Source organism: Colossoma macropomum, unplaced genomic scaffold, assembly GCF_904425465.1.
Source record: "Colossoma macropomum unplaced genomic scaffold, Colossoma_macropomum, whole genome shotgun sequence".
In the NCBI taxonomy this organism is placed as follows: domain Eukaryota; kingdom Metazoa; phylum Chordata; class Actinopteri; order Characiformes; family Serrasalmidae; genus Colossoma; species Colossoma macropomum.
In genome coordinates, this window is record NW_023494788.1 from 28,845,939 (window position 1) to 28,860,249 (window position 14,311).

Below are 14,311 nucleotides of genomic sequence, written 5' to 3' on the forward strand. Positions count from 1 at the left end.
ATTTGGCCAGCACAGAGTGGCTTTATATTAGTCACAGTAAGAATATTCTGCATGGAAGTAAAAAAACACCACCACAATCCAGAACCATATAAAGGCAACAAGTCCACAAAGTCACAAGCCCACTGTTTAAAGACCTTTCAGTGTCAAGGCCTACATGCTCATAAATTTACCAATAGAGAAGTATTGTCTGTCTATCAAAGTCTTTTACCTCCTGAAAGTTTTTCAGATGAAGACCATTTGTTACTCCTTTATTCACTAATTGTGCTTCAATCTTAAACTGACAGAATTTAGTTTTACTTTATATAGTCTCCTGGACACTTCAGCCTTTACAAGAAATCCCAGATGCTGAGCATCTAAGACTAAAGGATTTCTAACATCTCCTGATAAAATTAAAACAAATGTTTATGTTTATGGAGATATAACATAGTGGGACATTTACTGTCTCACTTAGAACAGGTAGAGACAAATACGATCCGATACTTGATTCAACACGAATATATTTATCACATTTACAGGAGAAGGAAAAAACCTACTTTACTCTAAATGTCAGTGGATTTTGGACAATTTCTTTTGGTCCATTCGTCATGAAATTTACACAAAATGTAAAGAACCTCAGGAATTTTCAAATTATGTCAAAAACTGAAAAATGGTTTTGTAAAAACACAAATAGAAAGACAAACCTTTTATAGAAAAAAGGTTACTTTCTGAAAAACTGATTTTTTTTATTTATTGCTCAGCACTATTTCTTGCCATAAGTGCTATTTGTACTTGCTTAAGGGCCTCAAACCATGAGGGGCCCTTCTAGTTGTTTTTATGTATGTATGTATGTTTGTATGTAAGTATGTATGTATTTATTTTTTAATGTTTGTGTCTATCTGATATTTGCAGAAAAATATCTTGTGATGATATTGTTGATAGATTTACATTCACATTTGTATTTTTTTATTTGTATTTTTATTGTGTATTTATTTACGCAGCGAATTTATTAATTGAAATATTCTACTTTTCCTTAATTGTGTTTACATTAGTATCTATTAAACCTTTTTTCTTCATTAGAAATTACTATATATTAATTCTTTTCATTATTTCATGCAAAAGCTTTCCTCCAGTCCTCTAACTGTGGTCTGATGAAGATGACTAGACCGCCCTCTTGCGGTCATTGGAAATCACTGCAGGTCTGATATGAACGTCTGTCGCCTGCAGCTTCTGCTCGTTTCGAACCTTTAAATTGGACAGACCTGTTTTAAAGGCAGCGCTGAAAAGCTAAACGAATGAAAGTTTAAATAAATGAAGTAAAAACAAATGAAGAACAAAGAAAAGTAAAAAAAAAATCAGCGTGGGATAAGATGTGTTTCTCAAGCACCTGGTCATTCGGGCACACTTTTGTGGCATTACTGACCACCAGAGGTCCTCCTCGATGCGCTTTGTGCCAATGAATCTGCAAGCCAGCGCATCTGTACAGCACAGAGTGACCAGTGGTTATGACCACTTGTGTCAATTCATGTTATTCAATACATCGAGGAAGAGAGAGAGAGAGAGAGAGAGAGAGAGAGAGAGAGAGAGAGAGAGCGCATATCATTTAATTATGGGAGACTTACTGGGTCCTTTGCTCAGAATATGTACTCTGTCCGTTTTTAGAAAGAAAAGCCCACACAGGCCGGTCAGCTTCAGAAACATTCTCCTCTGTGATGAGTTTACACAGTACTACTGATAAAGAACTAATCGTCAACACATCATCATCTCAGCACAGGCTCTCGACTGTCTTAATGATGAAGACACATCTGTGACAACATCTGTAACCAGCTTTATGTGCTTAAATGGCACTTTAACTGAGCCTGAATGGTGCTGTCTTTCATTTTGTCGACACAGTGAACAGGTGAACAGGTGAACAGGTGAAGCAGGACCGGTTTAATGTTCGGTATTTTGACTGTACGTGTCTGAAATGTGTCTAAAAGACGCATCTGAGCAAAGTTCGTGAAAATTCGTCAACGTCATTGTGTTGATACAGGCTTCATTCGTTCATGTGCAGCCATTCGACACAGTTCAAACATTTAAATCCCCATTTACTCAGTGCATGACTGTGAATGTGAGACATGTATGAACACAGTGATCTGCGGCTGCTCTGTGTGATGTTCAGAGCGGAGCTGCTCTCTAAACACTGAAATCATCCCCGAAGCTCGTTCTGAACTCGGGCGGCTGTCAGTGAAAGCAGCGTGTAGTAACATTAACAGTTAACAACTCGTTAAAGCCTCTAAATCGTGGACGGTCAGAGCCGCTGCTGAGCTCAGGCCTGATGGACGATCAGCCCTAAACCGGAATTAACTGTGAAGTGTGACCTGTCCGAGTGTGGAGGTGTGAAGAGAGAGTAAGAGAGAGAGAGAGAGAGAGAGAAAGAGAGAAAGAGAGAGAGAGAGCTCAACACGCTTCACACCTCTTTCAGTCGAACAGCGCCAACAAACTCGCGCCACTCTGAGGGCGACAGAGCGGCATGTAGACTCCACACACGAGCCTTTCCCATCATCTCCACACACCTCATTCACCTCCCACTGTAACCCTGCAGAGTGAAGACTGCATGATAATAATAATAATAATAATAATAATAATAATAATAATAATAATAATGGTATTTTTAATAATAAAAAAATACAAAATAGTTATTATAATCTGGCGTTAATTACAACTATCTGTGATAGTTTTAACAACAATAAGAAAGCACATTTTTATTTGTATTTTTTATTAATTAACAGTTACAGCCACAGATTTAATAATATTGATAATGTCATTAACAGTAACATCAGTAATAATGCTAATAAACATTTAAATATAATAATAAACGTAAACATACAGTATTACTTATAATAATAATAATAATAATAATAATAATAATAATAATAATAATATAAGGATTCAATTATCATTAGTGTCATTCTTACAATTAATTCTTAAACTTTAATTCTTAAAGTTACTATTCTTGTTCATAATTTTTTGGTATTCATTATTGTTAGTTTATTCTTGTTCATTGTGCTTTTATTTTTGATGATTTAGGCCTTATTAAGTTTGTAGTTTCCAGTTGAAAAGTCTTGCTTCTGCCTCTGCAAACTCCTTGGTTAACTTCACTAAATGTGAGTGTGTGTGTAAGTGAGTGCGTATGTGTGTGAGTGAGTGAGTGTGTATGTGTGTGTGTGCGTGTGTGCGTGTGTGTGTGTGAGAGAGTGAGTGTGTGCGGTCTCATTGGCCGTCATTTGAATGCAAATCCGCGGGTTTGAAGTCTTGGCTGACGTCAGGAAGGCCCTGTTATACCTACACCAGCAGCACCTTGTCAACACACTCACATCATGTTTGATTGAAGCACGTCACGGACTTACACCGCATGACCGAGCTGGAGATCCTCTCTGGACTAACACATTTTAGCACACTTTGCCACAACAATCAGAAAGCCCTGCAGGGCCTGGTCTGGGTTTTTACTGTGTTTTGTGGTGATTCTGAGCAGTAACTCTGGCATGGTGCAGGGCTGATATGTCGTGTTAGAGACAGAGGGGGTTTGGGGTTTTTTGGTGTTTTTGTTTTCTTTCGCATCATGTATGTTGGATATCTGTTGGATAAAGAGGGCAACATGTATCATCACCAAGGACCTGTACGACGATCCGGCATCAACCTCCCGCCTCAGAACTTCGTGTCCACCCCGCAGTACTCTGACTTTAGCGGATACCACCATGTGTCCGGTGTGGATCCTCACGCGCAGGCCGCGGGGCCCTGGGCAGCTCCGTACGGCGCCCCGCGAGAGGACTGGGGGGCCTACAGCCTCGGACCCCCGAACACCATCTCTGCGCCTATGAGCAACACGTCTCCCGGACAGGTTTCTTACTGCTCGCCCGAATACCCGCCCATGCACAACCCGGCCTCCGCCGTGCTGCCTCCCCCGCAGGACAACATCTCAGCGCCGCCGCTGTCCCCGGACAGAGAGCGGCGCAACTCTTACCAGTGGATGAGCAAAACCGTGCAGTCCTCCTCCACCGGTACGTTCACAGCTACCACAGTCACCATGACCACTCTTCTGGGTCAAGAGGGCACGTTTCATGGCACTAAATAACAGCCTGAAAGGGTCTAGCAACGAACTGTAGTTTAAACATGTGTGACCAGTGCTAATAGAAACACTGCACATTAGAGCTTTCTGCCTTTTTTCGTTTACTATTATTTTTTTCTAAACTCACACTAAACTTTTCGTTAAGCCAAATTTCTAATTTAAGGAGAAAAGCTCAGGCTGGAAAAAATGCAATCAAACTGTATCGAATTTTATTTACTGCTAAAACGAATTTAAGCAACAGGTGTGAACAAAGCATTTCTCCGTTTAACAAATCTTGGCTTTCTCAATTTAAGAAGTCTTCTGTTGAACATTAGAGACCAAATGCTCTTTTTAATTGAGAGACATATTCATTATTTAATACAGACTAAATCTTCAATTTCGTTTAAAATCATTTTAAAATATTGCACAAAACCTTAACGTGCGCGCACTGTTTTTAGGGGACTGAAAGTGAGCTGCAGCTGTATTATTGTAGTGCGGTTGTTTGCGGAGTTTTGGGAAAACTGAAGCAAATGTACTCGGTGGCAAATGTGCGCAGAGGCAGGTGGAGGTGTGGGGAAGTGGCGCCAGGGTCGCTTGTAATGCTAATGCGCTCGCGTGAAGGAGATGAGAGCTCCGCGTTTTTTCCTGTTACATTGTCTCCGCTTCTCTCTTTTTTCGGGGTTATCTGTCATATTCAGGCGGCGGCTCCTTTCAACACCTTTCTCCACTTTGATATGCAGCAGTGTGTCTTCCTCTCGCCCTCGTCTCGAAGGCAGGAGTGAGGGATTTCACAGCAAATAAGAAAAAGAGCGCGGCACATATTAAAACAACACGGCTCTCTGCAGCTCCAAGAAAAAAAGTTACAGCAGGGTTTACACTGCAAACTACAGCACACAGCGAGACAAATATACACTGTAATGTGATCTGACATTTAGGGCACATATGATAATTAGATAAGATGAAGTACATGAGTTATATTTTCATTGATTTAATGGGATTGTCAATCATGTAATTTTCTTATGTTTTATCAAAATGAATTAATCCAGCCTGGCATTTCCAATCAGCCATAAGACAAATAATAATGATAATAATAATCATAGCACTTCTGCCCTTATATTCCTATTATTGCTCAGATCAAAGCACGAAGTAATATAAGTTCTGAGTTGAGGATGAACATTATTAGATCCTAAGGTGATGAAACAGTCAAACAGGAGCAGCCTGCTCTCAGGGAAAGTCTTCTCGATGGGATCCTCCTTGTAAACCCTTTTAACTCTTGAGTTGCCTCTTAACACTTGAATGGCGTTTAGCTAAGATCTCTGAGCCTCTTTGTTCTGCAGTTTGTAGAAAAAAAGTGCCTTAAAAAAAGATCAGAGGCGCGATTTACATGTCTTGATCCAGACAGATAAAATCTTCCTCAGGGCTACTGGCTCAGCACATTGATCTCATACTTTTCCAGACTGATTTAGTCCATTTCAGAACGCAGACAATACTGTTATATTTGGCTTAAATTAGTAGTATTAGTTATATTAATAGGATATATTACTACTAGAACTAATAGAAAACAAGCTTAAGATGATTTGACTTTGATTTTCTGCATATATATATATATATATATATATATATATATATATATATATATACAGAATGTAATATGTATGTACATATAAAGAGTAAATAATATACATAATAGCAAAATCATCTTTTTGTGTCTTCATTCATTATACTAATCACTATGTCTCGTGTTTTATTTGTTTATTTGCTGGTTTATTTCATTGTTATCTGTCGCCCTCCGTTAATATATCTCTGTGTCTGTGCAGGTAAAACGAGAACAAAGGAAAAATACCGAGTGGTGTACACAGACCACCAGAGGCTGGAACTGGAGAAGGAGTTCCACTTTAATCGCTACATCACCATCAGAAGAAAGTCCGAGCTGGCGGTCAATCTGGGTCTTTCAGAGAGACAGGTAGGACAGTAGGCCTACAGCCACCGCTGGACCCCCAGCTCTTAACTGCGCTTCAGCTGTAGCGCTATCGAGCCGCTCTGATCTCTCTTCTCTTTTCTCCTTCTTTCACAGGTAAAAATCTGGTTCCAGAACCGCCGAGCCAAAGAGAGGAAGTTAATCAAGAAGAAGATGGGTCAGTCGGACGGCAGCGGCGGCTCTGTGCACAGTGACCCCGGCTCGGTCAGTCCTCTCCCCGTGCCCGGCTCTCTGAGCCCCTCAGAAATGCACAGCTCCCTGTACCCCCCACCCGGAATGAACACCTTACCGTCCATGAGGAACATACAGCAGGTCACAGTCACTCAGTGAACTCGAACTTGTGAAGGTCCACCTGACCTCCTCATTCAAACTGAGCACTCCGACACGCAGAGAGAGGACAGCAGAGCCGCACACAGCGGTCAGACGGATTTTTAAAAAAGAATAAACACAGAAAGAAAACAAAAAGCCCCGAGTGAGCCGTCATGAGGCGCGCGCTGTGGATTACAACAGAGAAGAATTACGGGTTTAAACTGCAAAGAAAAGCAAAAAAAAATGCTGGAGGCTCTTCAAATATTGTTTTAAATAGAATAGTTTTAACATTAAAAGGAAAAAAAGAAACAAAATGTTCGTCTGGTCCAAAAGCTAAATATTTTAAAGGTTTGTTTGTGTTTTTGATCTTTTAAGATATAAATATCTTTTTTTCTGTATGTGATGAGTGTATAAGTTTTTTTTTGTAAATAAAATGACTCGGGCCTGTTTCTCCAAACACATGATGATCATTACCCTGGAAAAACCTTTATTTTCACGTTTCTGCTCCGCTTCAGTATGTCTTTATAGCAGAGCATTTTCATTCACGGACAAGCAGACCTGTTCAGGGCTAATGTGGGGAGAACATGTGAACCCAACGTCGTGTAAATAAAATGTTTTTGAAAATAATATATCATGGGATCATGTCATTATATCAACCAAAACAAACAGGCTTAATGCACATTTGAGTGTCAGTTTTCAGTGCATTGTACACAGTCTGTGATCTTATTATATGAGCTGTTCACATTTGAACCAAACAACTGCTTATTGCAACTGATTGCGTCACTGGAGTGCAAAGAAACAAATATGTCGACCACTGTTAAAAGCCGCTGCTTTTTCGTAGCGCCTAAAAACAAAAGAAAATTTGTACATTTAACATTTACTAATACACTACGATCTGAAGTGACCGTATAAAAAATAAGCACGAATTTCACATAGAAGCTACATCCTGAATGAACGTAATCATACATTATGCAAAAGAGTTCAAACCACTATCTGTCCAGGTAGATATGTGTTAATATATTTTTTAGTAATAAACAAATAAGAATAACGGCTTAAAATGATTAAACCAATGTTTTATTGTCTGAGTTAAAACAAAGCAACAAGAGCCTTCTCCTTCTGTTTGTGAAAGTAACTATACATAGACTTATGCATGTATAAACTAGATAAATCATGCCAGTAACAGCAGGCCTCGCTCTTTTTAAAGGGGGAATTTTTCAAATTTTTCAAATTTTCTGCATAATTAAACGACTAAAATGTAAACAGAGTCATTCAGACTGGTTTAATGTGAAATGCTGTATTGTGCAAAAGCTTACCAAATATAGCTGTTTTATTTACTATCCAAAGTGAACCTACACTTGTCATGTGAGTTTTTATATGCAATGTTAATAATGGTGAAATCCCTAAAGTTTTCTTTGGGGTTTATTTTGCCTCACAGCGCCATCCAGGTACTTCTTCGTCACGAATGGGTTACAAAATACGTTTTAGTTCAAACTCTTCTCAAAGCTATCGTAAAACAATGTCTCTGGCATCAGGCAGTGTATTCCATTTCGTGTAATAGCTTTCTGTGAGGGAGGTTTTAGAGGCATTAAACTCTTTAGACGATGGTTCCTACCACCACCACTGTGAACAATGCTGACTCGGTGACTTTCTTTAGAACAGAGTATTTCACATTGAACCACACTGAATAAATCTGTTTATATTTGAACCATTTTATTATGTATAAGTATTGTAAAATAGGTGGAATTCCCTTTTACAGTACCTTCTGTCATGCCGAGAACATTACAGGTGCCCTGGTTAGACTGCTCTAGGCCATATGTAGGGCACAGGACAGGATCCTTAACATGGGAAGCCAACTATTTTCAACTGTTCCACTATTCATGATATAGAACTGTGGCAAAATCTCTTATCTGCGGGCGAGAGTTTATTAGCAGGCTATCGTAGCTATTTGGCCAGGATACAACTTTATCTGTATATGATGTAAAAAAGCCTCTGTTACTTGTCATTTCCCCTTCCCTGAAGATCCCTCTCAGGAACGGTTTCACAGACCACTTAAATCCTATTACATTTGTCCTCTCATTATTGTTGTTTAAGTGTCGCAGCATTTTCAACAGTGACATGCTTTTCTCTGTATTTGGACAGGAAGGCTGTAACAGGCTTCTGTATTAACTCAGAGAATGCTGCTGTATTAACCCAGAGAAGCCTGTATTAACTCTGATAAGACTGCTGCATTAGCTAACTCAGAGAAGGCCGATGTATTCATTGAACTCAGGGTCATTTTCCCGCCTTTGATTTTTGCCTTCTCTGTGCACACGCTCGCTCTGACGTCACTCACGCAGAGTCAGAAACGTCATGAGCGTCTTACTGCCCAACATGGCGGACTTTGATACCATTTATGAGTTAGAAGAGGAAGACGAGCGGATAGTGAGTGAAGAGCACCTCTCCAGATACTGCCCCGAGCCCGTGGTCATGCGAGGGGCTGGGCACATCACAGTGTAAGCGTCCTAGTGCTGTAGCGCTGTGGTTATACGCCGCTTTCTCGTTCCTGCCGAGGTAGCCTCCGTGCTAGCGTAGCGCTCAGTGTGCTGAGTGTTTCTCTTCGCTCGGTGCTGCTATCAGAATACATGTAGGCCGAGCCTCTCAGCGCGGTGTTTCTTGTTTACGGGCACTGATTTTAGACAGACAGGACGACGCCCCTTCACCTCTGACTGAGAGAATAGCCGTGTTATTGGTGGTCAGGAGTCAATATCGTCCCGTCAGTTGTTCGTCTAGTTGTCTCATGGTGGAGATATTAACCCAGACAGCAGTATCACGTGCATGAAGTGTGATATTGAACGCTGCAATATGTGTTTAGACTCGTTTTCTGTGGCAGAGGAGACATACTTTAGGCAGGTCTGAGTTACGAAATTAAACTAGTCTCCGTACCCTCGCTTTATTTCGTTTTATTATTTCTGTAACTCCAGTGTGTGGGCTCTATTTAACGTTACCTCCTTTGCAGTTATGGTTACAGTAGGAGCCAAAACTAACGTTACAATCTGGTAACCAGGCAGCCCACCATCGATACATTTCCCTAGCGTTACACTAACACTTTTATTGTAGTTTAGACCAGACCAGCTTTTATCATTTAGACCTTAATAAAATGTAATTTTTATAATATAAGTGATATTAATAACAACATTAATTTGCTGCAGCATTATTATAGGGCGTTTTTAAGTGAGTATACCGCGTTGTAGTGCACAAATGTTCTTTAAACACCCCTGTGCCCTGTCATGATTAAAAAAAATACAGATGTTATTGTTAGGGCCAGTTGCAGTTCTGTATGTTAAATATTATAAATAATACCTTTTCTGGGTCAGGGTAATGTTTATTTTCTAGTATTCATTTATTAGTCTGTTTCATTATTGTTGTCATGAAATAATGATTTTATTGCCTGCGTATATTTATACAGGAGAGCCCAATTTACCATGTCATTTCTGTGTTTGTAGGTTTGGACTGAGCAACAAATTTGACACAGAATTCCCTTCTGTTCTTACAGGAAAGGTAATGATCCCTATGATGTTAATATATGATCCTAGAGATTTTTTACTTTTTTGTCTTTAGTTTTTGTCTATTTAATAACTCTTAAAAACATTTAACCATCTTCTGTTCTCTTTGAGACCAGGAGAGATGTGTTTCAGTAAGTGCGCCATAGTGCATCTAATGCGAGCTGAATATACTGAAGTAGGTTTCTGTCAATGAGTAAGCCGTGTAAGGGCCTTGCTGGCCGGGACCCTGGTGCTGGGAGGACACTGCTCCAGGTGATGAAATAATGAAATAAAGACTGCGCTGTGCACAAGAAAGGAAAGCTTCCTGGGTCGGACGCAGAAACACAAAAAGGTTGCAGGGGGAAGAGCAGGCTGAGGGAAGTGCGGGGCAATAAAATGTATCTCCAGTATTGTGACCCTGGGTGACATGTGATGGATGAGGTCAGGATTATGATGACTGAAGGGTGCAGATCAGGCCTGCTGGGCTTTATTCCGAGCTCTTTCACTGTTTGCAAAGAGACCTTTGCATCCTGTCATAAAAGATTACGACCCCAGTTTTATGGTGTACATACCCAGAGAGGAATGAGCAACCATTCATGTTGTTTGGACGGCACAGCCACAGGCCATGGTCTTATCTCTTCTTTTTGTCCTCCTTTTACCCTGAAAGTCCTGCAGCTTGGTTGGCAAATTAGAAGCTGCAATTGAGAGATCTCATCTGATTATTAGAGAGTGTCTGCAAAGATTGGACAGGATTCTTTTTTCAGTTTGTAGATTTTTTTTAATCTGTAAATGTTTGTCATGAATTTGCCAGTAGGAAAAAGTAATATTGTTGTGTGCATTTTTTTAAGACACTATTTTCCATTACATTTTTGTTCCCAGACAGTGCATAGCTAAGACATAGTAACATACATGATCATGTATGATCATAGCCCTTCTTTTTTATGGCAGATGTTGACCACGCCGTAATGTTTTCTGCCTTGTTTTTCTGCTTGACTCAGGTTGCACCAGAAGAGTTTAAGACAAGTATCAGCCGGGTGAACGCTTGTCTGAAGAAGAACCTGCCAATAAATGTGAAATGGCTTCTCTGCGGCTGCCTGTGCTGTTGCTGTACTGTGGGCTGCAGTCTATGGCCTGTCATATGCCTCAACAAGAGGGTGAGACCTTCTGTAAATCAACCTTGTCTGTTGTTTACTAGCCTTTAACACACCATATTGCCTTCGGTGCTGAAGCCAATAACAATCTGTCCAATTAGTGATAGTGTGAAATTGATGCATTAAACCAGGTTATTTGGAAGATACTGCGTGGAAAGTTTAGGATTCCACGCCAGGTTATTGGCTATAACGTGCAACTTACGAGCTGCTTAAATAAGGGCTTCAGTCTATAAATGTCTCTGAAGCTTTAATGCTGGGTGTTTTATTGGCATTTGCTAAGCACCTGTTTGAATGTTTTCATGGGGTGATTATTGGAACCTTTAAACTCTTTGTTTGTTCTTTTCTGCAGACACGAAGATCCATTCAGAAATTGTTAGAATGGGAAAACAACCGATTATATCACAAGGTAAGCAAAATTTAACCTCAGCTACACTTGGACTGGGCAGTAATTTAAAGCTATAATAAAGGAAGTGTTTAGGTTTCACTAAGTGGTACCATAATGGTAATGGTTAGAAATGTAGCTGCTAAACTGTGAAGACACTTTCCCTTGCAGCATTTTGTTTTGGCTGATCTGCTGATAGAGTGCAGAGGTTGACCAGAATGTGCAGAGGTCAGCAGTAAAAAAAAATTGTTGTGTCTCAAACCCGTGACTGTCAAACAGTAGCTCCACAGACCCTGTGGGCAGTGCTCAAAGGAAACTTCTTTAAACACTCACAGCCATTTGACCCCAGTGAACCCGCATGTGTGGAGCGTGTCTGTATGTCTGAAATATTTGTGTGCGGGGAAATTTATACCACTCCATTTAATAACTCCTCACTTTTCATTTCTCCTTAGCTGGGACTACACTGGAAACTCAGCAAAAGAAAATGTGAGAGTAATAACATGATGGAATATGTAAGTTCTTCATATTTGAAAGTTTTTCACACATTTGTCAACCATAACCATACAAAAAGATATTAATATGTGGTTAAAGTATTGAAAAAGACAGGGTTTTAATCTCTTGGACATCCATAAAACAAAGTAAACAGAAGTTCAAACATTTAATTAACAAAGAAGTAGCAAAAATGATGTCCTTGAGTAAATGTGCTGCTTAACAATGGCCTTTTTCTTTACTCTTGCAGGTGATTCTTATAGAATTCTTACCCAAATACCCTATATTCAGACCTGACTGAGAGGACTGCTGGGGGATGCTGGTGAATGGCTCCTCACTCCTCTTCTTAGTGCCTTGTATATATGTTGGATTGAGGGTCTTCACAGGTGTCTCTAGGTGACCCCTTTTTCTCCCAGTACCTTGTACAGTAGAATTCGCAACACTGTCACTTTGCTTTAGAGCAGATTTTGCACATTTCCTGATGTAGTAGAAACGCTCCTGTGAAACGCACTCAGATGTTTTTGTTACATTAAAAAAAAAAACAACAATACTGTTTAAAAGTGCATTTACCCCAAAGAGCCATCTGTCCTCCCCACGTCCCACATGTTATGTTGTTGGTAAAAACAAGGCACCTGAAGGTGTGTACTTGCCTTATGTTAAAAATCAACTCTTTTTTTAATTAGAGGTGCAAATGTGGGTGGCAGAAATGCGTAAAATGTTTTGTAGTTTCAAGTGTTTCGGGGTTCTTTGCAGCTAATGGAATGGGTAGGATGTTTTAAAGTAGCTGTAATATTTGTCAGCATGGTGGTTTTCCCTGCCCTTTGGTGATTGCCCTCTATACAAGGGAAGGTTAAATAAACTGACCAGTAAATATCATTTTTGGACAAGATGTACAGCGTGGTATGCCATGTTTACATAGTGTAATTTAGCCGGTGATTAGTTTTCCGCCAATATATTATTGTAACATAGTTTGTTTATAAACTGCGTCTCTGTAACTTTACAATTTATATGGACCCGTTTACCTAGTAAGCCATAAAACGTATGTACTACATGCCAGTCGAGTTAGGGCTGAAAATTGCACTTGAGCACATGTGGACATCAGGCTTTTCGTTGATTGTCCATGAGGGTTTTTTTTTTACGTTGTGTGTACTGAAAGGACAAAATTGGTGTGTTAAAGACAATTTGCCAATTAAAATTTGTCAAGAACATTGTCAATGATTTCAAAGTGAAATTCATCAGTTTTATTTATATAAAAATATTATTTTAAGCCCTGTACCCATTTCCTTTTGCTTTGTTACTGTTTCACAATGTAGCTTTATTGTCAAATTGCTGTTTTTAGTTGACGTCCACTGATGCTGTGTTACATGTACACAGCAAGGTCAACTCCAGATGTTTGTCTTTTTTTTTTCTTGTGGATCCTGGTTTCCCCTCTTGTTGCACATGGCTTGTTTTATGTCCCAGTTCTTTTTTCCTAAATTGTAGTCAGCCTGCTGCATTAGAGTGCCTCTGGAACTGTGGATAAAGTTTGGAGAGAGCTGTGCTTGAGAACACGTATACTTTGCCTAATCTTATGGAGAGAGAGAAATCTTCTCTCGGTATTGGTCCTACTACAGAGTACCTGTAAATGTTTGTCTTCACCTAATTCTATGGAAAGCGTAAATAAATTCTTGATTATCATTGTTTTTCTATAATTGTCCTCTTTGCAAAGTGTCATTTTACTTTATGGTCATTGTACGTGTATGAATTTATACTTCATATGTATGCACGCAACTTTACAGGTTAAGGTTTGTGTAGTACTCCATGATAGAATTTAGAGTAAAATACAAATCGAAGGTGAGGAGTCTAGTTCAAGGCCTTTTCTATAATTCCTTAAATGCAAACAAGTAATGCAAGTAAAACATTAGCTTGTATATATGTAAACCTATGTAAATACTGTAAGCCTATAAATATTGACCTGATCTGTGGACTGTCTTTGAGTAGGAGGGTTCATGTAGGGTAACGTCTGTTACTGTCTATACCGAGTTGCAGATACTGCAAAATTATAAACATGGATTGGACATGTAAGTGCTTTATATATATATTTATATATATATATTTATTTATTTATATATATATATATATATATATATATATATAGCAGCTGTGGTTCTACACCACTTAGTGTTACATTTTTTGCGCTTTGAGCTTCAGCATGTCCACAATAAATGCATGTCATGCATACCTGGACGAAGCAAAGGGCAATAAGAGTGGAATTAAAGTACCTCTTCTTTCCATTTGGGGGAAAAAAAAGTTTTGACTTTTACCACAAAAAAGATGTGATACAATGAGTGGATCTGTTACAGATGTTATTTACTTCAAATGTACTAGCCCATAGAGTCGAATAACCATTCTTTTCAGGTGTAAGGGTAATTAGGTTGG

At 39.4% G+C, this 14,311-nt stretch overlaps 2 protein-coding genes across 2 annotated transcripts; both read left to right on the forward strand.

Annotated features, from left to right (window-relative positions):
- The first annotated feature begins 3,315 nt into the window (after positions 1–3,315).
- cdx4 (caudal type homeobox 4) lies at positions 3,316–6,753 on the forward strand. Its single transcript, XM_036567890.1, has 3 exons — positions 3,316–4,016; positions 5,881–6,026; positions 6,138–6,753. The coding sequence occupies exons 1-3, from the start codon at positions 3,578–3,580 to the stop codon at positions 6,369–6,371; spliced, it is 819 nt and encodes a 272-aa protein (XP_036423783.1). The 5' UTR covers positions 3,316–3,577; the 3' UTR covers positions 6,372–6,753.
- Positions 6,754–8,695: 1,942 nt separating this feature from the next.
- chic1 (cysteine-rich hydrophobic domain 1) lies at positions 8,696–13,570 on the forward strand. The gene is made up of 6 exons (XM_036569069.1): positions 8,696–8,842; positions 9,833–9,887; positions 10,870–11,025; positions 11,372–11,428; positions 11,857–11,916; positions 12,144–13,570. Exons 1-6 carry the CDS (start codon positions 8,700–8,702, stop codon positions 12,192–12,194), a joined length of 522 nt encoding a protein of 173 aa, XP_036424962.1. The 5' UTR covers positions 8,696–8,699; the 3' UTR covers positions 12,195–13,570.
- The last annotated feature ends 741 nt before the right edge of the window (positions 13,571–14,311 follow it).